This window comes from Gordionus sp. m RMFG-2023, chromosome 1 (genome assembly GCF_954871325.1).
Source record: "Gordionus sp. m RMFG-2023 chromosome 1, tfGorSpeb1-WG-v2, whole genome shotgun sequence".
Lineage (NCBI taxonomy): Eukaryota > Metazoa > Nematomorpha > Gordioida > Chordodea > Parachordodidae > Gordionus > Gordionus sp. m RMFG-2023.
Window position 1 is genome coordinate 62578623 of NC_088775.1, and position 24799 is coordinate 62603421.

Consider the following 24799-nt stretch of genomic DNA (forward strand, 5'->3'; position numbering starts at 1 on the left):
TGGCAAGCTCCTTCAATATCTCTCTCCACTTTATGTTATTCATACTATCTCTTTTATTTTTATACTTCTTCATATTGGCTCTAACTTTATGGCTCCATTGAAGTTTTGGCCTTCCTCTTTTACGTTTACCCATCACTTCCAAACTCAACCTTATTTCCTATGTAGTTCATGGGCCTTCTCATTGTATGCACATACCATCTAAGTCTGTTTACTATTATCTTAGTTTTAATGGGCACTACCTTAAACTTCCTAGTATTCTTGTAATGCGTAACCCCAGCAATCATCTTCGGCATTCTCATCTCCATAGTTTGTAGACTTCTCTCGTCTGATTCTTTGGTTGGCCATGTTTCCGAACTATATAGAATAGTGTGTTGTACTATGGAACTGTAAATTTTTCCCTTCAATTTGTGGGATTCTATTGTCAAAGAGCACTCCAGATAAAGATCTCCTCTTTCTCTATTGTGCCGTTTGTTTGTATAGTGGAGTCCAAATATTTGCAGCTTTCAATTGCCAATATCTGCCATTCATTTATATCAATGCTCTCTGTTTCATCTCCTCCTATCACCATATACTCTGTCTTTTCTCTATTTACTTTTAGTTCGTGCTTTTCTAGGATATTTATCCAGCTCATTAATCTTTCTTTTATTTCATCCTTGGATTCGGCAAGTATCACAATATCATCTGCAAATATCATATTCCACTGGACTGTTTGTGATATAGACTGTGCTAATACATCTATTACTGTTATGAAGAGAAGTGGGCTGAGAGCCGACCCTTGATGAACTCCCTCGGCTATTGTGAAGCCTGTTGAAGTACTAGTTGTGCTACGGACCATTGTATTATTGCCTATATACATATCCTGTATTATTCTTATATATTTTTCGGGAACCCTTTTGTGGCGTAGCGCCCACCAGATAAGTTTTCTAGGGATTCTATCAAAGGCCTCCTTTTCTAGATTGAGAAAGACCATGTGTAGCTTTTTGTTCTTTTCCCTGTATTTTTCACTCATATTGCGTGGATAGCATCAGTTGTTGATCTTCCAGGCATAAAGCCAAACTGAGTCTCTCCTATTTGGATTATGTCTCTTAACCTTTTTTCTATTATTTTTTCGTGGAGTTTAAGATAGTGTGACATTAGTTTTATGCCCCTGTAATTTTGACAATTGTGTGGATCCCCTTTATTTTTGAAGATAGGAACTAGATAGCTCTGCCTCCATTTTTGAGGGATCTCTTCATTTCCCTGTATTTTATTGTACAGATTTGTGAGATGTATTCCATCATCTCCTAGTGCTTTAAGGCTTTCTATTGGAATATCATCTGGACCCCTAGCTTTGTTGTTTTTTGTATGCTTGAGACATGTGATTATTTCTTGTTCTGTTATTGGTATTATAAGGTTTTGACATGGGGAGTGTTCGTCTAGATGTAGTATGTGGGGATTAAAGTTGAGAAGCTCCTAAATATATTCTTTCCATCTATTCATTATTTCTTTTTCCTTTATTATCAATTTCCCATCTTTATTTTTGATTACTTTCAGAGCTCCGTTTATATACTTAGAATTTATTTCTCGCTGTTTGGCGGGCATAAAACTAATGTCACACTGTCTTAAACTCTACTAAAAAATAATAGAAAAAAGGTTAGGAAACATAATCCAAATAGGAGAGACTCAGTTTGGCTTTATGCCTGGAAGATCAACAACTGATGCTATCCACGCAATTAGGCAAATTCAAGTTTTATCTTGTTTTGAGTGGATTTATTTGTGATGTGTAAATCCATGACTAGTAGCTTGTGTTTCGCGGCAATATCTTCTCCTGGGATGACTTTGCAGTCTATTACATCTTTTAATCTTCTGCGAGAGATAAGCATATAATCTATCTGGGTTTTCTGGGGTGGCCTATCGTCGGGGTGGCCTAGTGGGTTATGATGTAGGCTTGGAAACAGTGAGTCCCAGGTTCTATCCTGGTAAGTAACGTAAGAATTCTCGGCTTTTTCTTCGATGAATGATGTGTAAAGACATATGGTAAAATGAATTTTGGAGCTTAGAGATGACACCCCGGTCACCGACAGGCTTGGACAGCCGGGTGCTAAGGATGCTTGTCCAATAAACAAAAATGAAAATTTTTAAATATAGTGTCCTAATAATCATATCCGTATGGGCTGCTTCCTTACTTATTGCCCCAGGATATCATATTAGTTATACTTAATCGATTTTTTAAATTTTAATACCAATATTTTACATATTTTTATTAAATATATATTTTATAAAAAATTTAATATAACGCCATCTATATTATCTTTTTATTTATAAAATTTATAAAAAATTTAATAAAATTAAAAAAACAAAAATGGCTTTCGAGATTTTTTATTAAATAGTTTAATATAAAGGTAATAAACATTTTTAGAGAATATCAACACCCCCAAAAAAATCCCTTCCTAACAATGTTAATTTTTTATTTTTACCGGAAATACGAAAACACTTGGAATTTTTTAATTTTTTTTTTCAATTTTCCAATGTAAAATTTTAAGGGCTATAAAATGATATATAATTTGTAACTCTTAAAAAACAAGATTTAATGAAATCACGTATTACGCGATTTTCGACTTTTTAAAACGTATATCTTTGGATTAGTTTGAGCTGGCGCTCGAAAATTTGGATTTTATTAACATTTACAATATAAATAAATTATATGCCAAGTTTCATTCTGGTCGATTAGATAGCCAGTTTAAAAAAATTAAAAAAGAACCTCTAAGCGATGTTTAGCAGGAATATTATAACTAATCGTTATTCAGTTGATTCCGTAATTTTACTCATTTATTTTAATCCTACGAACCAAGAAATGCTCATACGGTTAACTATTGATTCCTTCCTAATAAAAATGCATAAAGTATTTTTAAATCATTAAGCATCTTACACCAAATAATTTAAAGAAACCCAAGTCTTAATATATGTTTTAAATAAACGAATTTTTTAAGAATCGTTCGGTTTTTCATAATTCGTTCGATTGCAGACATTTGGCCAAAAAGCTTTGCTCTTGTAAGCATCCATATGGTCCTTTACTCCAACAAATTATTCTAGATAATATAGATCGTTCGAAAATATCACCGAATAAAGTAAATCTTCATTTTTTTAAAAATATTAGTCATGTATTAACTGGTAAGGTAATAGATATTTACACGATTTATAATATGATTTCAATGAAGATACATCTTTTAATGATATAAATAAGGCTGAAAAAAACAATTGAAAATAATGTAGTTAATTTTAAAATTATTTTTAATTGTTTTTTAATATGCTTTTAACATTGAAAACTAAAAATATTTATATGCATTAAATTTAAGGGAAAAAATTTTCGCCACGGAAAATTTATTAAAATAATACTGATTGCAACTACTTAGAAGTAAGTGACTTAGTGTTGTTAAACGGCTAAGCCAAGCCGGCTAAGCCCTAAACTCAGCCAGTTTTTGAGCCTAAAATTCGGTTCAGGCTCAAGTCAGCTAAGGAGTTTACTCAAGCCGATTTTTGAGTCGAAATTTTTTTATTTGAGATTAATGTTGTTAAACGGCGGAGGTGAGCCCTATTCCTAAACTTACCTAGTTTTTGAGTCGAAACACAAACTCAAGCCGGCTAATTGAGCCATATTAGTCGGCTGGCTCGAATCGGCTCAGATGTTGGCTCAATGCGTCTTTTGAGCCGAAATATATATATTTGAGATTAATGTTATTAAATGGCTTAACTAAGGCGGCTTAGCCCTAAACTCAGCCAGTTTTTGAATCGAAAATTTGACTCAGGCTCAAGCCGGCTCATTAAGCCATATGAGTCGACTCAGGAGTTGGCTCATACCGACTTTTGAGCCGAAATTTATTTATTTGTGATTAGTGGCGTTAAACGGCTGAGCCAAGCCGGCTTAGCCCTAAACTAAGCTAGTTTTTGAGTTGAAAATTAACTCAGGCTCATGCCAGCTCATTGAGACATATGAGTCGGCAGGCTCAGAGTTGGCACAAGCTGGCTCAGGATGAGTTCAATTTTGAGCCGAAATTTATTTGTATGTGATTGTGGCATTTAAGAATATAATTATGTAGAATTTGTGTTCTACCACCACGTTTTGAGTGAAAAAATGGATTCAGCAAGCTAGCTAGATAAGCAACATAAATGGGCTAGCTGAAGTTGTTTCAGAACTTAGAGGTCGCTCACCTGTTTATTGATAACTTAAAAAACTATACTCTATCTAGTCTGATTCATTTTTAATCATTCTTTCGTAATATTTTTTATTTTGAATTTGTTTTTTTTATCGTCTAATTTATTTTTTTGAAATTATTATTTTATATTAATTATTAATGGCTATGTAAGACAAATTAAAAAAAGGTTAATGTTAAAAGAAATAAAAGTGGAGAAAATTTATTCACTAATTTTAATTTGTAACTCTTTTTTGAATTTTTATATTTTTTATTTATTATAATATTGGATTTGTTTTTTTTATCTCATAGTGTAATTTTTTTAATTATTATTTTATATTATTTATGCTTATACCCATGCGATTAATAGACAAATTTAAAATTTGTAAATAAATTAAACCCTTATATATTTTTTAATAATATTTTATTTTTTTGTTTTTAAATTTTTTTTGTACATTTTATTTTATAGATATGGAAATTAAAATATAAATCATTTCTTTTTTTAAGCTATAGATATTTTGATAATTAATCCTACATTAACTCAACATTTTATTAATGATTAATTTTTCTTTAATGCCGCTTTATCTATTTTACTTTAATATTTGTAATTGAATCTGATAAAGAATGCATATATTTTTATATTATAAATATAATATGAAAGCAGCAGTTATAACCTGGCAAGTTAGATGGCTGAGTCAAGCCAGCTTAGCCCTAAACGCAGCCAATTTTTAAGCCGGAAATCGACTCAGGCTCAAGCCGGCTCATTGAGCCATAAGAGTTGGCTGGCTCGAGTCAGCTCAGGAGTTGACTCAGATAAGTGACAATTGTCAGTATCGTTATTTTAGAGTTTTTTGAATTTTTTTGACGTAAATGGGTTAAAATATATATTGTAAACATGTTAAATTAAAATTTCATGAAGATATAGCATAATAAAAAGTGACAATTGTCATAATCGTTATTTATAAAGTTTCTTGAATTTTTTTGACGCAAATGAGTAGAAATATAGATTGTAAACATGTTAAATTAAAATTTCATGAATATATATCATAGAAAAGTGACAATTGTCATAATGGTTATTTTCAAAGTTTTTGAATTTTTTTGACTAAATGGGTTAAAATATATATTGTTAACATGTTTTTTAAGTTCTTTTCATTACCCTAAATTCAGACTCAGCACGATTTCGCCTTGAATATCAAAAATTTTTGCTAACATTTAGGGTTATAAATTTTAATAGATGTAGAATTAAAATTTATTAATTAAAGGAATAAAATTGTCCATATCATAAATTTTTAGAATCTAATATGAGTTACAACTCTCTTTAGTAATCACTTTGCATATTTTAAGCAGGATTAAAGGGACAACGATTATGAGCATGAAAATTTCCATTTGTTTTTTTTGTTTCACCAAATGGTACCAACACATATCTCATAAAACAAATAAGAAAGTTAAAGAACGAAGATTGTGATTTTTCTGAATTATTTCAATAAAATTTAAACAAAATATCTTTTAAATGATTTCTCAAAAAAATATTGAAAAACTTTAAAAATAACGATTATGACAATTGACTTACTTTCCTATGGTATTCATGAAATTTTAATTTGACATTTTACAATCTATATTTTAACCCATTTGGGTCAAATTCAAACTTTTAAAATAACGATTATCACAATTGTCCACTTTCCTATCGTACATCTTCATGAAATTTTAATTTGATATGTTTACAACCTATATTTTTACCCATTTGCGTCAAAAAATCAATAAACTTTAAAAATAACTATTATGACAATTGTCATTTATCTAGGGTACATCTTCACTAAATTCTTAATTTAAAATGTTAGCAATACTTAATTTGCCAATTTACATCAAAAAACTAAAAATAACGATAATTGACACTTTTATATATTACATCTTAATTGAAATTTTAATTTAACATGTTAAAAATACATATTTTTGACAATTAGTGTCAAAAAAATCTAATATTTTAAAAAAATACCGATTATGATAATTGTCATTTTTCCAAGGAACATCATATTTATAATTTAACATCTTTACAATATAAATATTATTTTTACCCTTTTGTGTCAAAAAATTTCAAAAATGTTAAAAAATAACGAATATGTCAATTGTCACATTAAAATATTATCCTTAAAAAGATCATATAAAATAATATAAAAAAGTTTAATATAAATATTTTAAAAAAACTATTTAGAAAAAACTATCTCTTTTAATATACTTAAAAAAATAGATAATTTTACAAAAATGTTAAAGGAAAAAATATAAAAGATTTCGCCTAGAGGATTGTTTATTTATGATAAATTATCAAAAGAATTCCTCAAAAATTATTTACATAGAAGATTTAAAATTCTTATCAGATTTTTTTTCTTAAAATTTTGGGCGTGAAAATCACTAATAAATTGTAACAAAAATAATATTACTATAGCAGCATATCATTTTTTTTATTAAAAATACATCAAATAAATAAATCCATTTTCATAATATAATATAATATTAAAAATAATAATAACAAAAAAAATAAAAATATTAAAAAATATATATGAAGAAACTTGGTATGGTACACGAATTCTAGATATTTATTATATTCTTTTAAATTTATTTAAATAATTACATTTTGGCTCAACATTAGACTCGAGACAACTCCTCAGCCTGCTTGAGCCAAAGTCATTACTATGCTTTTTAACAAGACTAAAGTGATTAGCGTCTGTGCTATTTATTTTTTTTATAATTACTAAAAAAATAAAAATGCTAGTTACTTACCAAATTTTGTTAGCCCATTTTTTTTAATTTAAAAGTTGAACCTAATTTAGTCATATTTTTAATACATAAAAATAAATAGACTAATTATTTAATACAATGTGTAATAGCTTACTTTTAAAAAAATATAATGCGAATAACCTCTAATCTTTCCCATTTAAATGAAAGTATATTTTTAGATAAGTGTCGCTTTAAAGCAATCTCAATATTTTCATGATATAATCGTAAATTATAAAAAAAATGAATTAGGTTTGGTGGATAGCTGATAAACGTTGGGACAATTTAGGTGTTAATCCTCTAATAGATAAATATCCGAATTTCACATACGTCTTCCCTCTCCCTATACCGATAACCAACTTAACGCGATTGGGATGTCGTAAACTTAATTTAGGAAACTTTAAAAGCCAAATTAGCGATATAAAGTATTATCCTACTTATATGATTGATCCATATCTTTTTAAATTTCCTAAAAAACTTACTATCATATTGAGTCCTTCCTGACTTTAGAAAAATTAATTTTTTATAAGTATGATTTTAGAATTGAATATGCCCCATTGTAAATACATTTTGAAATATTGACTTTATTTTGGCAATTATCTTATTCAATCAGATTTTCTTTCCACAATATTCATAATTCTATCTTTCTTCAGAAACAATTACAAATTTACCTATCTAATAGAATATTTTTAAATATTTTCTGATCATATGAAATACTGAAGTAAGCCAGAAGGGATGGTCAAAATCTTAAATGCGTACTGTTATATTAATTTATATCAATGCTTTATGCAAAAAATATAATTATTGAAAGGCATGCAAAAAATGCTATATGAATCTCCATGAACCTTGTTTAGAAATATATCATATTAGCATTTCTTAAATATTTTAATGAATTTATTATTTCTCTTTCCATTTTTTTAATATTTTATGATTTTTGCAATTTTCAGTATTTTATTCGATACCAAATCGATTAATTTTGATAAAATTTTGCATACTAAGAGAACATTATTAAAAGGCATCAAATCCAAAATTCTAGCCTCCTTATACTAATATTTTTTTGAGATATCGCCAAAAATGACTTTTCTTCGCAAAATACAATAAGAATGCTTAAAATAAAATTAGGTGTTATTTTATAATTCTATTATAAACTTTTAGTAAATATTAAAAAATTTTTTAGATAATATTGTTGCAGTTTTTATTTACGTTATAAATTTTAACCTAAAAGCTCCAGATGTTTCGCCTTCCGAATTTCTTTGAATTATATATTTACATTATATCTATTTGTAAAAAAATTTAAACTTTGGGCAGCCTTGGGTTTTTTAGTTATTGCGATTTAAAAAAATAAATGAAAATTTTTTTCTAAAGATAACACTCCTTTGATTTTACATGATTTAGCTAAGGAATAATTTATTTCATATAAAATTTAAAACATTATAACAAAAATATAATACACACTAGTTAATAACCCGTCAAGAATGACGGGGTTGAGGGGTAATTAGTTTGTGTATATGGTACTAAATATACTTAATTAATATATTTTATAAAAATATTAAAATTTAGGCTAAAAAAAGATAAATTTGTGAATCACACCTCGTAAGATATTCTTAATTTCTGATTCATCTATCATCGAATAAGGGAGAAAAGTATGATGACCCGTCTTTCTTGAAGGGCAAAATGAAAAATATATAACTAAGAGTACCAGAGCTTAGTCCGCATTGCTGGTTCCATAAAAAATGACGGGGAATGAGAATTTTTTCCTTACTCGTGTGATAGTTGTTACCTGTTATTTGAAAATAATATCCAATTTTTATTCTTTATAACTCCCTCCCACCTTCAGGTCAAGTCCAATCCATTAAAACTAAGTTTAAATGCTATGTTTTGAGTCAAAATATATTTAAAGCTTTTACTTGATACCCATATCAATATTATTTGTTAAAATATTACTGATCATCTATGCCTATTATTTAATATTGAAAAAATTCCCAAGCAAGATCCAAGGCCATAATAATTTTGAAAAAATTTCCCCAACCCCAACCAAAGATCATAATAATTTTGGTAGTTGAGAACTGGAATAAAATATTTAAAAATCATAATGAATTTAAAATCAGAAGCAATGACTCAGATGATAGCAGCGTAGATATGGGCCTTGGTTTATTTGTTTTAGGTCAAAAATTTCCCCAAGCGTAGCCCAACATAATTTATAAAAATAATTTTCAAACTCAACCCATTATAATTTTAAAATTTTTCCTTAAATCTGGCCAACCGATAATAATTTTGAAATTTTTTTCACCTTCCAATAAAAATTATTTTCCAAGCCCATCCCACCATTATAATTTTAAAAAATTTTTCTCAGACCTGGCCAACCGATAATAATTTTGAAATTGTTTTTCCAAGCCTGGAGCTTCCAATAAAAAAGATAAATATTGATATATTTAAATTACTTTATCATAATATAGTTTCATATATAAGAAGAATTGTATTACAAAATTAAATATATGGAAAGAACGATTGTCTAACGAACGTTAAGTCAGTGGTTCGAATCTCGTTGATGTATAAAAAAAAAAATTATTTTTAAAGTTTTATTTTTTTTTAAAAAAATAATTTAACATTAGAGGTATTTAGTCTCCTTCGATTTATTAAACATTAAGATGATAGGAAAGTTGATTCCAAAAATAAAAATTAACATTAAGGAATAAGAAAACGTTCATTTCTTGATTACGGCGATTATATATATATATTAGATAATTCCTTATCACATCATAATCTGATGATATACAGTATTTTTTTTAGAGTGAACTATTAATTGAATTTAAATAATAAGGAAAATTAAAACAAGAAAAATAAAAGTAATAGCCTTTAACAAAAAGTAATTGATTAATTAAAACACATTCGTGATAATAAATACATTCGTAACACATTCGTAACAACTATAAAAAATAACGCATTTTTGTTGAAATTATTTTTTTTTTAATTTTTCCATTTATTAACATAAATAATAAGATTTTTCAGCATTAATATCATGATATTAGATTATTTAGCTCTGGGTATAATAATCTTTTTCTCATAAAAAATTATTATTAATTTTGCAAATATAATTAAATTAAGATTCATGAAATATATTACCTATTTTCGACTTTTCATTAAATTAAGTTTTTATGACGCCTTTTATAATTTCGTTTTGCGGTAAATTATAGGTATTCTTAGTCGCCCTTGATGGGCTCAATATTGTTAAAATATTATTTTTATGTATGAAAAGGAGATCTGTATCCTTTAGGATAAGAAAATTTATTTCCATTTTTCTATTTACATCCACTTCTTGCACAAATCCTATCCACCAATCGTTTTTATACTGAAAAGAAAGAAGGAGGATAAACGTGTGAGTAAGTAAAAATGTATTTTATTATTATTAACTACTTTTTCTTTTTTTACACATAGTATATATATATATATATACTATTTAAAATTAGAATATATATGATTAAACAAAAAAAACAAAAAGTAAGGTTACCAAAAATAAAAAGTAATATAAGTTGAATTTGAATTCATAACAAAAATAAAAATATTATTTGAATAAATATAATGAATGTACGTTATATAAATTAAAACATATTACTATTCAATAACCAATATTTTAATTTATTAATTCCTATAATGTAACACATACATACAGACAGGGATAGGTATAGAAATTTTAAAAAGTATTTAGATATAAAATAGTACTTGAATATAAATATTTAAGATACAGATACTTCAAAAAGATACCTTGAAAAAAGTGACACAATGTGAAACTTATATTTTTGGACATCATATTTAAATTAAGACATAATGATAAACAAAACACTTTTTTTATATTCATTTCACCTAATGTATTTTTATAAATGGGCAGTCTGATATTGGCATTTTGTCGATGTAGTAAATTTTGTTAAAATTTTATAAAAGTAATTTATTAGGACAATGTGATAATTTATATAAAAAAATATTAAAATATTCTTATTTTTAATGTAAACAATTTCTCAAATAATTATCTGACAACTATGCCTATAGTCAAGGTTTGCAAAGCTAAATAGACGTTCGATTGGGTCTTAAGAGAGCAAAGTAGTGTTATAACTTAAAAAAATTACATTGATATGCTTATGTCAGGCGCATGCGCGTGGGCAGAGGGTCAACCCCCTAAGCTAAAAAATTCAAATGCCGGCTAAAATATTTTTCAAAAATTTTGCTGATTCCTACATTATCACATATATATTCCATTTTTTTTTATCATTCACAGCAGAAATAAACACGCTACTAATTTATTCTATGAATTAATATCGATTTCAAATTTTCCTTGTCTTTATATTTAGGTTTAAAGCAGACCAAAAGGGCAAACATATTTTTATTAAAGAAACTCATGAAAAGATACGAAAATTGATAATATAAAATCGGATAAAAAAGATATATCATATCTGAGGATAATATTGAATTCACAAATGTAAAATTAAGCTAATTTTTTACATAAAATACTAAAAAAAATAGATAGAAAAAATATAACTATAGTTGAAAGCAGGAAAGAATCTGATTAAAATTTTCATTCTTTATAAATATTTAATTTCTAAACTGAAAATGGCGCTATTAATTAAGTTCATGTTCTCTTATAATATAGTCTTTAAAATTAAATTACCATATGAACTATAACTAAGAAAAAAATATAATCTTACCTTCCAACACAGTTTACCCGCTAAGATATGGCCGTTTAAAGCGCGGAAAAATGGTACATTTTTGACAAAATGCACTTCATTTATTTTCAAATATCTCGAGAAATAATTATGTTAGAAAAACAATTTAAATTTTATATTGTAGCTTAATAAAAGTTCTTTAAAATTACATAAAAATAAATATGATGGACATTTTATTAATATCGAAAACCGGATGTGTAAAACCGGAAATGGCCATAGAAAAAATATTATATTTTTTTCAAATTTTTTTTTCTGTAGATAGATATCACACCGCTTTATATTTGCACAAAATTCTAGAATGGGATGAACATGGGTTTAGGATAGGAGTTATCACTCTTTATATGGCTAAAATTGAACAAATTTAACATTAATATCATCATATTTTAATTTAATGAATAGTTATGAAATAATGTTAAATTAAAAATTATGTCTAAATGGTAGGCCCTTACTTTTTTTTATCTTTATAAAAAAAATTTAAGAGGTGACTATGATAATGAGCTGTTTAAAACTTTAGTTAAATTTTATCTCGAAATTAAAATTACTTGACAAAATAATTTTAAATATTTTATTTAGCATAAAATAATCTACCAAAATTGAAATTCAACAATAAATTTTCCCCCATATATTCAAAATTAAAAGAAAGGCTTAATATATTATTTGACAAGAATTCTATAGATTATAAAACAAAACAATGGATAGCAGTTGATCGAACTACCCTTGAAACACTGACAAAATCCGTTGACCAATTTGTAGATTATTTAATTGAATAATTAAACAATTTAATTCCTCATTTGTTTATAGCTTTACGATAATCATTAATTCAAAACTTTTTAAAATTTAATTTAAATTTTAGCGAATTCTTAGTTATTGCAGACTTTTCAGAAAACTATGCATTTTTAGTGCAGAACCATGCACAAGGATGTAATCAGACCAATAATCAAGCCACTATCAACTCTTTTATAATTTATTACCATAAGAACAACATAATAAAACATGTAAATTTAGTGGTTATACCAGATTGTTTAAAGCACAACGCATGTGCATTTTATTTATTTTAAAAATTAATCGTATTCTTGAAGGAAAGATTTAATAAAGTGGCTAAAATTTATTATTTTTCTGATGGAGCAAACCAATATAAAAATAAAGATTTCACTAATCTCTACAATCATGTAAATGATTTTGGGATAAAGGCTGAGTGACATTTTTTGAAACTGCACAAGGTAAAAGTCCATGCGACTTGGGGGTTGTTACTAAACGGTTAGCAGCTCGAGCAAGCTTGCAACGTCCATATGAACATCACATATTGACAACAATAGATTTATTTAACTATGCAAGAAATAATATCTATGGGGTAAATTATATATTTGTGAGCAATAATGAATATATGAACATAGAAAGTCATCTTGAAAGCAGGTTTTTGAGTGCAAAAAGAATTTATGGAACACAAAGTTCCAAGCTTTTATTCCCCTAGACGAAAACAAAAGTCATGATTTAGATTTATTAAAATTCCTTGGATGATTATAATATATGATATATTTTAATTATAAATTTTTGATTGTATTATATGTAACAATTTGAGGCAAAAATAGTTATAAATATGTTTAGAATTATTTTGTCAAGTAATTTCGAGCCAAAATTTAACTAAAGTGTTAAACAAAGCTCATTATTCCAGCCACTTCTCAAAAATTTTGATAAAGATAAAAAAAAGTAAGGACCTGTCATTTATACATAATTTTATTAACATTATTTCATAACTATTCATTAAATTAAAATATGATGATATTAATGTTAAATTTGTTCAATTTTAGCCATATAAAGAGTGATAATTCCTAAACCCATGTTCATCCCAGTCTAGGATTTTGAACAAATATAAAGCAGTGAAAAAATTTTGAAAACAAAATACTTTTTTTTCTATGGCCATTTCCTGTTTTACGCATCCGGTTTTCGATATTAATAAAATGTCAATCATATTTATTTTTATGTAATTTTAAAGAACTTTTATTAAGCTACAAAATAAAATTTAAATTATTTTTTTAACATGATTATTTCTCGAGATATTTGAAAAAAATGAGGTGCATTTTGTAAAAAATGTACAATTTTTCTGCGCTTTAAACGGCCATATCTTAGCGGGTAAACAATGTTGGAAGGTAAAATTTCATTTTTTTTTCTTAGTTATAGCATATACTACCAGTATACAAAATTTAAGAAAAATTGAAGGGGGTCGGGTTGAAACCTTGGTTGATTTGCTATGGAATTCACCATATATATATTAATTAATAGCTGATATTTTTAAAATTCTGCCGTTTATTACCACACTAGCTGACGGGGTTGAAGGGTAATTATTTAGTTTGTGTGTATGGTATTATTAATAAATTATATATAAATATTAAAATTTAGGAGAAAAAGAGCTAAAATTGTTGCAATGTATACCGTGAGCATGTATTAGAAATATCAAAATTTAAATTTGTGATGGATATATATTGGATAAAATTTAAAATAGAGTGCTTTAAGATTTTTGAATTTTAAAAGGGTTATACAATGGCCTGAAAATTTTTTTTTACAGACATAGCCAGGCCTGATTAAAAAACCAAGTCCCATGCAACTTTCATGAAATTTTGCCATTATTTTTATTGAATGTCTTAAATTTAATTTTATATTTAGAATAAAATTAGATTTGTGATAGAAATCATATTGTGTAAAATATAAAATAGAAATGCTTGAAAATTTTTTAATTTTAAATATGGGTTAGACATTGGTCTGAAAATTTTTTTTTGCAGAAATAGCCAGGCCTGATTAAAAAACAAGCCCATGCAACTTTCATATTCTGATTTTATTTTTAAATGAATTATGACTTTTATATATTTTATTTCAGTTCTCAACTAACAAAATTATTATGATCTTTGGTGGGCTTGAGAAAATTTTTCCAACAATATGGTTTTCAGAGATTTACCTATCTCCAGGCTTGGGAAAAAATTACAAGATTATTATGGGTTGGCCAGGCTTGAGAAAAAAAATTTCAGGCCAATGTCTGATCCATATTTAAAATTAAAAATTTTTCAAGCATATCTATTTTAAATTTTACACAATATGATTCCTATCACAATTTTAAATTTTATTCTAAATATAAAATTAAAGATATTGTTATTAAATTACAATAGAAATAAATGGAATATAAAATTAAATTTAAGACATTGTTACTAAATTACAAATTTTATGAAAGTTGCATGGGACTTGGTTTTTTGATCAGGCCTGGCTATCTTCTTCTTTATCATGTATATGGTCTCACAGTTGTGGGGTGTTTTCATAAGTTTCTTCCATCTTGATCGAGTAAGGGCCATGTCCGGATTTATCTTCTTAGTCATCATAACTTTGTCTACTTGACCTTTCCACGTAACACGAAGTCGTCCTCTTCCCCGGCACCTCCATGTCCAATACTTTTCGATTTACATCATTCGTCTCCCTTCTTAGTATATGACCATACCACCTTAACCGATTTTCATTTATCAAGTCCGCCATAGGTTGAATACCCATTTTTGCTCTGAGACAGTCATTCGTCATATGGTAGAGTTTAGTATACCCCAAGCTCCACCATATCATTCTCATCTCCGTGGTTTGTAATAACTTTTCTTCAATAGCGTTTAATGCCTATGTTTCACTTCCATAGAGTAACACCGGTCTTATAATGGATTTGTAAGCTTTGCTTTTCAACCATATTGGCATCTTCTTGTCGCACATTACACCGGCTATACTTCGCCATTTAAGCCATCCTTTTTGGATCCGTGCATTGACTTCTTTTGTGCAACCTCCCTCTTGTAGCATCGAGCCTAGATATGTAAACCTGTCTACTTTTGGGTACTTTGATTGGTCATCCAGCGATGGAGGATTTAATATGGTGGTGCTTGAGAAAACAAAATATCCCTGACGCATATGTACGGCTTATGAAAAATATCTATGAAGCCTCAACTTCTTGCGTTAGAACGACAGTTGGAGACTCTAAACCTTTTCGTGTTGAAATTGGATTACATCAAGGATCTGCTCTAAGTCCTTTTTTTATTTAGTATAATTATGGACACGATAACGAGAGACATCCAAAAGCCATCTCCTTGGTGTATGCTATATGCCGATGATATAGTACTATGCGAAAAGACAAAGGAGAAAGTATTCGAAGAAGCCGAAAAGTGGTCAAACGCTTAGCTGGATATTGTTTAAAGGTCAACAATCGAAAAACGGTATACATGTAGATGAACGTTACAGGCACCCCATCGCTGGATGACCAATTAAAGTACCCAAAAGTAGACAGGTTTACATACCTAGGCTCAATGCTACATCAAGAGGGAGGTTGCGCAAAAGAAGTCAATGCACGGATCCAGAAAGGATGGCTTAAATGGCGAAGTATATCCGGTGTAATGTGCGACAAGAAAATGCCAATATGGTTGAAAAGCTGGCTATGTCTTCAAAAAAATATTTCAGGCCAATGTCTACCCCATATTTAAAATTAAAAAATTTCCAAGCATCTCTATTTTAAATTTTATTCAATATGATTTCTATCACAAATTTAAATTTGTTTCTAAATATAAAATTAAATTTAAGACATTATTATTAAATTACAGTAGAAATAAATGGCAAAATTTTGGGAAAGTTGCATGGGACGTGGTTTTTTGATCAGGCCTAGCTGTGTCTGCAAAACAAAATTTTGAGGCCAATGTCTAGTATATATTTAAAATTCAAAAATTTTGAAGAATCTCTATTTTTAATTTTTCCCTATATGATTCCTATCACAAATTTAAATTTTGATATTTCTAATACCCTTAATGCTCGCGGCTTACACAGCAACAATTTTACCTCTTTCTCCTAAATTTTAATATAAAGCATAATTAGTACCATATACACATAACTAATTACCCCTCAACCCCGTCATAGTCAGATATAATCTTCAATTTAAATTTACTAACAACTAGTTACCTCAGAAATTTTATCTCCACTTTATTTAATAAATAGTATATTTTGTTGCATATTTTCTTTTCTTTTTGTTATAAGGCTGCTTTGTCCTGAATATCAAAAATTTATTAATTTTGAAAAAAAATTTCATAAGTTATTTTTAATGTAAAAATAAAATAGTGTTCTAAATCATTTTTTGTCATTTACAAAAATTTATTATTTTATTAAAATAATAGAGATAAATAAATTTTAATAAAATTTTGCTAAATTTATAAAATTTTTACGAAAAACTAGTAATATTAATTTATATAATTATTTTATAATAAGAAATGAATTCAGATGGGATGTATAAATATAAATAAGTAGTAATTAAGAAGATCTTAATTGTCAGTATGTATTATTAATAAAAAAAATTCATTTACCAACTTTTTTTTAATAAATCCTTAATGCATATAAGTTGTTCCAGAATTTGATATTAAAACAATTTTAAATAATACTGCCTGTTTTTATAAATTTACTAACCCAAAAATTATAGGCATTTATATTATATAATAATATTGTTTTAGTCTCAGAAAATTTATTTATGGAAAGTATAAGAGTGAACATAAACCTTTGGAGCAAAAATTATTTAAAATTCAGAGATTCTACACCAAGTAAGATAATATGGGAGGAAATTGGAAAGATATATAACATAAATTATGACCAGGTTATAACAATGATAATTTTATTAACTATATTAATTTAAGGTAATTTTATGAAGATGCCCAAAGTTGACATAAAATCCTTAAACATTGCTCAAGTGAGATTAGCACAAGACAATTTATTTTTTGGGTATTTAAATGATTTTTATAAGGTTTCATTGAAGTCCATTAGGAAATAAATATTATCTCCAACATATACACATGGAGATAATATGTCTGTTTAAGATAAGAAATTTGAATTAGGTATCTTGGTGATATTTATCATTCCTTCATAAAATATGCTCTTTGTAATAATGCTTTTATATGAGACTGAGGTAGGAAGGTCAACCTCAATTAACATGAATTTATAAAATATATAATAATCTTGGTGATCACACAATGGAGTTAAATTTTTTATAATTAAACATAGACCACCTTTTTTAGGCTGTTTCGAGGAAAATCAGATTTCCTGACGTATTCTGCTGATAATTCAAGCATATGTTGGTAAAGAGAGATACTTTGGTTGAAGACTTACCCGTAATAATCTACATATTGATGTCAAAATTTTAGCTATTGATGTTTTGCAAATAAAGCTATTTTTCTAAAACTCATTCCTGTTGTCAAATAAATAAAATATATTAAGCTTGTTTATTAAAAAATAAAAATCATACACATATAAAGCCAACTCTTCATACTTATATTGTTTTTATGTAACGCATAAAAAAATTAATGTAAGATTTCGAACTGTTTCATAATTTTATTAATTTGGAAAATTTTTTATCTTTTATTAAAAAGTTACAAACCTTTTTTTTAAGTTATAAAATGTCAATTGCCACTTTTATCAAAAACCAATCATGCTTTTATTTCACGAAAAAGAGGGTATTTTTGAAAATTTACAAAAATTGAGTTTGGCCATATAGTGCGATATAAATGCAAATTCTATTAATGAATCAATATTAATTCTATTAATAAATTTGATAAAATCAAAGATTTACTGCTAGAAATATAGTTTAAATTATAAAATATTTTTAAAAATTCTTATTTAAAACTCTTGCAACCCCATAATAAAATTCATACACCCCACCCCCTCCCCGGGAAACTCAGGCGAGCCCATTTGATTATATTTGAATCTATTCAATAGTAGTTATTAAATAAAGGAAAATAGTTTTATTATTAATTAAAACGTAAAATGACTAGTACAAAATGTTTCTAATTATTTTATTTATGTGTTTCGTTTGTTTAGAAACTACATTCGCAACAATATAACTATCAACGTTTACGTCGTTAACCAGTTGTGGTTATTTTCCTATTATTGGTGTGTGGGTGTCGATTCGATAACCACTGGTAGATGCGGTTTTATGACAAATCCCTCGCTAAGGCCTCTCATGTTAATGGTTTTATTATTAAATATACATAGATAGAATATATATTTTACAGATTTAGATTAATTTGCATTAAATTGTATTATATTTTCACAGTAGCTCAAGCTAATTTATAAACTAATAGCTTGTTCACAGGCGCGTAGCCAACGGAGGGAGGGGGCATAATAGGACAAATCTCCCCCACAGCCAAAAAATGCATATTTTATTTAATATATATTTTAAAAGTCTTCGCCATTAAGCAGTCACTTATTTTATGGAATTAGAAAAGCTTTTTAAGTCAGAGTAATGAAAGCCTCTCATCAAGCGGTCCTTACAACCAAGAGTATTTCTTAAAATAACATTTTAAAAATTTTTGGGCTGGGCAATGATCAAATATAAAAACAGGCTTTGTGAAAAAGATTTTGGGCCAAGTTTGAAAATGTTATTTCAAATCCGGGATAGGCCTAAAATTTCTACCTTTGCATGTCTGATATATTTATAATAACATCTTTTCGTTTACTTATATTATTTACCTATCGAAAACAAGAATTCAAGTACTTATTTCGCCTTAGTGTCCAGCATGCATTTATTATGCCTTTTATCTATGGCTATCATATTCCAATTCAAAATATCTCGGATAAACAAACAAAAAGATTTTGTGGATTTGTCTAAACAAGCTTAATACTATTTAAAATTATCCATAGAATTTTTCATATAAAATTCTCATCTTTGTAACTTTATTGTATTTATGTATTATATAATGAAGAAAAATTAGATTATAATTTAATTTTTTCCTTTTTTCATATAGCTAATTTCAGGGATATGAACCCTCCTTCTAAAAAGATGGGTTTGGGTTCAGTAAAAAATCTATCAACCCGGTTCGTGTTCATGTGGGTTCAGGGTTAGGAGACCAGAAAAATAATGACTTATTATAATTAGTTAAAATAACAGAAACATTATTTTTTTTAAATTTATTTTATTAGTATTGCCATAAAAATAATTTATCATCATATTTATAATATATTCGTGATTATGACTTCTCTTTATCTTACTATCAATTTAATAATCTACAAACATCAATATCCTAAAATAGATATTATTATATATTATCATCATTTATAAAAAAAACTTTTAGAATCTGCTTTGCTTGGTAAAATTTAAAAAATTTTACGAAAAAGAAAAAATGATCAAAAATGTTTTTTTTAATTAATATTTTTTTTTGTATAAAAAAACAATTATTTTAAAAATAGGAAATTTTTTATAAATGAAAATCATAAATTACATGTTTTTTATATTATATTATTTTTAACATATAATTTAAAATAAATAAAATGAAAGTTTTAAAATAAAAAATATATTTTTTTTAAAAAAAAAGCGTGGACTCTGAACCCTAAATTTTAAAAAAGGGTTCGGGTTTGGGTTCAGCGAAATATCGAGGGTTCGGGTTCTCATCCCTAGCTAATTTACGTGATATATTAATGTTGGTAAACTTGATTGACAGATAAAATTTTAATTTAATTATGTACTTCATTAAATAATTTGGTCGAATATGGTTGTATTTTATAATTTTTTATTTCTAATTTTGTTGTATCAAATATTTTCTATATCATTCTAAATACATATTGATGTTCAATGATTTTTCTCTTCCTATGTATAGTAAATTAATTTGTATATTTAAAATATAATGTTTCAATTAAATAACAAGAGGTTGTAACAATTTTTTAGTATTATAATATGAATAATAAAAGTAAGAATTAAATAAATTATAAAAAACGAAGGTTTAACAAAATAATTTTAAGTTGTCTTGTTCGTTAAAATATTCAATTTGAATAATAAAATAAAAATATAACATTCATTCAAATTAAAATGAATGTATACAAATAAAAATTTAATATATCATAGATATATCTAACAATTATATATATACATTTATTATTAATGTAAGAAAAATTCTTTTGATTGCATTATATTTTGCATGAAATCATACATACAAAATATTTTTTTAATTAATACTCTTTTTAATATGTACTGTTTCAAATTGAATCATGAATAAATTTAGTTCATTTCTATCTTGCATCCAGTCGTTGTTATTTGATAAGCAGAGTATTCGATGTCACAGATAACTCTGTTGTTAGTGTAGTCTAATTCAGCCACCTTTTTTTCCGGGTTGACAACTATCTAATTTTTAGATCAACAAAATAATAGAATAAATGATAAATTTAATCATTATATTTGACTTACCTCTAATTGATAGCTCCCAGGTTGCACATCTGTCATGTCAACCCATTGACAATCTATATCATATTTATAAACATCGATGCAACCAACCGAAATACCTTGTTCCCCGAAATCTCTGCACTGGAAAGTGGGGAAGATGTCATATCTGCATTGGGCGTCTTCTAAGCAAAAGCTGGCTTTATGCCCTGTGGCAACTGCGTTATTATTTCTATCTAAAACTCTGTACGTTGAAAATACTTCAAAGCTATGATAATGTCTGTTTTGTTTTGAAAGAGTAAATGTAATATGTTTATGGCATGATTGTGTATGTGAATAAAATTTATCGCCGCTTTAAAAAATGGGTGCTAAAGTTTTTACTCAATTGTTTCATATTTTTAAAAAATTTATCAAATTGTTTCGATTTTTTTAAAATTATCTAAATTGAAGTGGAACATTATATTTTTATTGCTCAGGGAGCTTGAATGATTAAAATTTAACAATTTCCACAACATCTTAATAATTCTTTCAAATTTAAAAGCTAACTCAAAATTTTTTAAATGCTTTGATACTCGATATAACGCATTCCAATTCTAAAGCGACGATGATAAGTATGGGGGTGTAATACGGTGTTGTCAGAAATCAAGGAAACACCTCAAAAAAATGTTATGCGATACCTTTGAGTCTAAATATTAAAAACTACCAAACCTTTAAAGGTTTTAGTTTACTTAAGCTATCTAATGAATTATTAATATCGATTATATAGAGTATTCGTTTAAAATTTTATTTATAAAAAATATAATACGGAACATGAAATTTTTAAAATAACATGAATTTTTGCTATATGATTTAATCATATTTATCATGGTTGGGTATTTAACCGATCAAGTATAACTCGGTCAATTGATCGATATTTCCTAAATACAATTATTCGTTTTTATAATGATATACTTCTTTTTGAAAAGTAGTTGAATTTGGAAGGGTCACTATGGCATGCCACTTACAGAGTGGGCAAAGTTCCTTCCACATGCTTGATGCCGATATTTTATTAATATTTATAGATTCTATCGCATTCGATATATTGTGCTTATCAAAAATAACGTTTTTACATTGAAAAATTATCGTATCTAAATGATAACCAGGCAAAATCCTTGCTTTTTTATTATCTCACAAACTTCATCAATTTGGAAGATGCCGGTCTTGATATTAGAGATATATTAAATAGATAGCTTGTGGGCAGTTATATTGAAATTCTTTAAACTTATTTCAAACATTTTTTTTAATTTTGTCTTCTCCTGCTGGAGAGGATATTAGATCATAGTACTATTGAATAATATGCTGTTTCACTTATTTTTGCTTGGGTCAATGTGCATTTATCCTCTGTTCATAACGACATAGCAAACGATTGAAAAAAAATTAAAGATACTATTACTTATTTCTCTTGGACATGTATCACAGTCTATTCAACGGATGCAAGCCTTTAGAGTTATTTATCAAATAGCTACTACTACAAGATTTTAGGAAGCACATCTGAGATCATATTAATTATGTAAATGATATTCTTTAGTAAGATGATATAACACTTGTATTGCATTTATTCTAAGAAATGAGATATGTGAAAATTTTCAATTTATCTAAGAAGGTCTTGCCAATTTTTTCCGATTGAGTAACTTATAAATATGATGTATTATTTTAATAAAACGGATGTGAAGCTAATTGTTTGTGAAGGCAGCCTATGCAAACATTTCATCATATTTTAAGTTTTTATAAAACTTTCTTATTTAAAAAATATTTTCTATACTAGTATATTATTTTTTTGAGTTTAGACTTCCCTGAATTTATTATGATGGATAAAATCAAAATGTCGGATATTATCCCCTAAGTTGAGTAGAAAGTTGTTATTTTGATTTAATTCTTCATCAGATTCGAACTAATAGAAATATCAGTATTTCTAAGGTCAGGCACACATGGTGCAACTGTTTAGTATTTTTTATTTATTCTATCAAAGTATGTGATAATAATTATGTGATATGATATATTTAATGACAAAAAGGCGAAAACTTTAAGATTTTAGCCAAAAAATATTATCTAAGCCTCAAAATTTCGCTGGCAGAAGATTTGGCACTCTTGACTAAATCTACAGGCTGCGAAAATCCTGATTTATCTATTTCAAAAAAGCGGTTAAATGGCTAAATCTAAGTTTTCACAATACTATAGGCCAATATGACATCGAATTGAATGATGGATTATGGCGGAAATCAGATTATCTTTGGAAGGGAGTTTTGTATCCAAACATTCAATACAAGCTCGAACTTTGTGCCAAAGAGCGATATCCTGTTAGAATTCTGGGTTATCGCCAATATTCACTAATGAATCTAACAAGAAGATGATTACCCAAAATCTCATTATATGTATTCTGATTGTCATAAATTCCGCTTATTTTGCTTTCTTCCATGTATTATTTAATCATTGTATCATATGAAGCTCCGGAAAGGTGGCAGTTCTCCATTAGTCTTTATCTCACCTTTTAAGTTTAGAATTTTTTATATCCTAAATGTGTTTCTTAAACATTATTTACAAGTTTTTATTTCATGGTATTTTTACAGAGCCTTTCCTTGAATAGTTGCGAAATCTCTTTTTAAACCTCTAACTTTTGCCTATCTCGCGGTAGGGTAGTCGTTGATGTCTTGATTGATCAAGTCTAAAGGTTTGCTCTTATCTCAGGGGGTATAAATATTTGAACTACAACTTCCCAAGCCTATATTATAAGTTATTTTTTATTTATCTTAATATTCTTTTACATCACCGCAAACTTTTTTAAACTAATTCCCCTCGGAAAATGGCAAGCTAAGGCTTGAATAACTTCCTTAGGTATAGTCTATATGACACTGTGCCTTATAGCAAAGGTAAATTATAAAAATTAATATCTTCAAATAAGAAATTTGAAATTGGATTAAGAATTTGTCCTATAGTTTTTCCAATTTCTGGCATGCTCTTAAATGTGTACATTTTTTTTTCAAAACAAATTTTATATAATGATAAATATAACCGTTTTATAGCTTTTTAAGTTCAATTTATAAGATTTCTATAAAACTTTATTCCATCAAAAAATAATAGGCAGTCCTTGAGATCCCTGAAATATTGAGGTTTAAAATGATTTCTGCATTATTTTAAGGTATTCTCTTAATTTCTTGAAACACCTTGTTATAGTGTATATAAATTTTTATTGATATTATAAAGCAAGATGTGCGGCATTTTATTATGAATAATAATTTGTGGTGTTAGTAAAATTAATATATAGAGCAGTTATAGAAAGAGATTTGGTAAAAATAGTATCAAAATTAATTTATTTACAAAGCAAGTTTTGTTTTGCTAAAACAAAGAATGTTAATTTTGAGTTGGTTGAGACTTATAAAGCGCTTGTTATTTATTCAAAAAAAATTTAAAGCTTAATTTTAAAACATTTTATTTTCAAGCATTTAAAAAAATGATAATCCAATAATTTACTGATGGCACTCATGCCAATCCCACATAACTTTCGGGAGAAACGGAGTAAAATCCGCTGTACCAATATTAGCAATGGCAGTCGTAAACCTTAATAAATTTCTATAAGCGCTTGCCCATCCTAATAAAAATAATAATAATGCAAAAGTCTATTGAAAAGTTTTTTTTAAGATTTTAAACCCAACGAAAGTAAGTTTATTTAGACCGATTTCCCTATGAGATATACAGATGTGAAAAACTTGGTTAGCTTTTGGTTAAAAGTGATTTTTAAAAAAAATAAATAATGTAATAAACTACTCGTGGCATTGATGCCAGTCCCACAATTTTTTTGGCAGAATAGGTAAGAACGCTACCTTTCCTATATTCGCCATTGCCAATGTAAATCTCAGAAGTTTTCTTTTAGAATTTTTCCATTCTATAAAAAGAGATGAGAGATTACATACATACAA

At 27.1% G+C, this 24799-nt stretch overlaps 1 protein-coding gene across 6 annotated transcripts in view; it reads left to right on the top strand.

Annotated features, from left to right (window-relative positions):
- LOC135931307 (glycerophosphodiester phosphodiesterase domain-containing protein 5-like) overlaps positions 1 to 20181 on the top strand; it is a 47376-nt gene extending 27195 nt beyond the window's left edge. For 2 of the 6 annotated variants that reach the window (XM_065468323.1, XM_065468325.1), the window contains exons 8-11: positions 2970 to 3107; positions 7191 to 7363; positions 18515 to 18665; positions 19180 to 20181. In XM_065468323.1, coding sequence (XP_065324395.1) covers positions 2970 to 3107; positions 7191 to 7363; positions 18515 to 18665; positions 19180 to 19314 — 597 coding nt within the window. In that variant the 3' untranslated portion in view covers positions 19315 to 20181. Of the gene's footprint in view, positions 1 to 2969; positions 3108 to 7190; positions 7364 to 17157; positions 17298 to 17337; positions 17423 to 17701; positions 17809 to 18514; positions 18666 to 19179 lie in introns of those variants that run through there. The other 4 variants (XR_010573008.1, XR_010573009.1, XR_010573010.1 and 1 more) reach the window with 4 other exon arrangements.
- The last annotated feature ends 4618 nt before the right edge of the window (positions 20182 to 24799 follow it).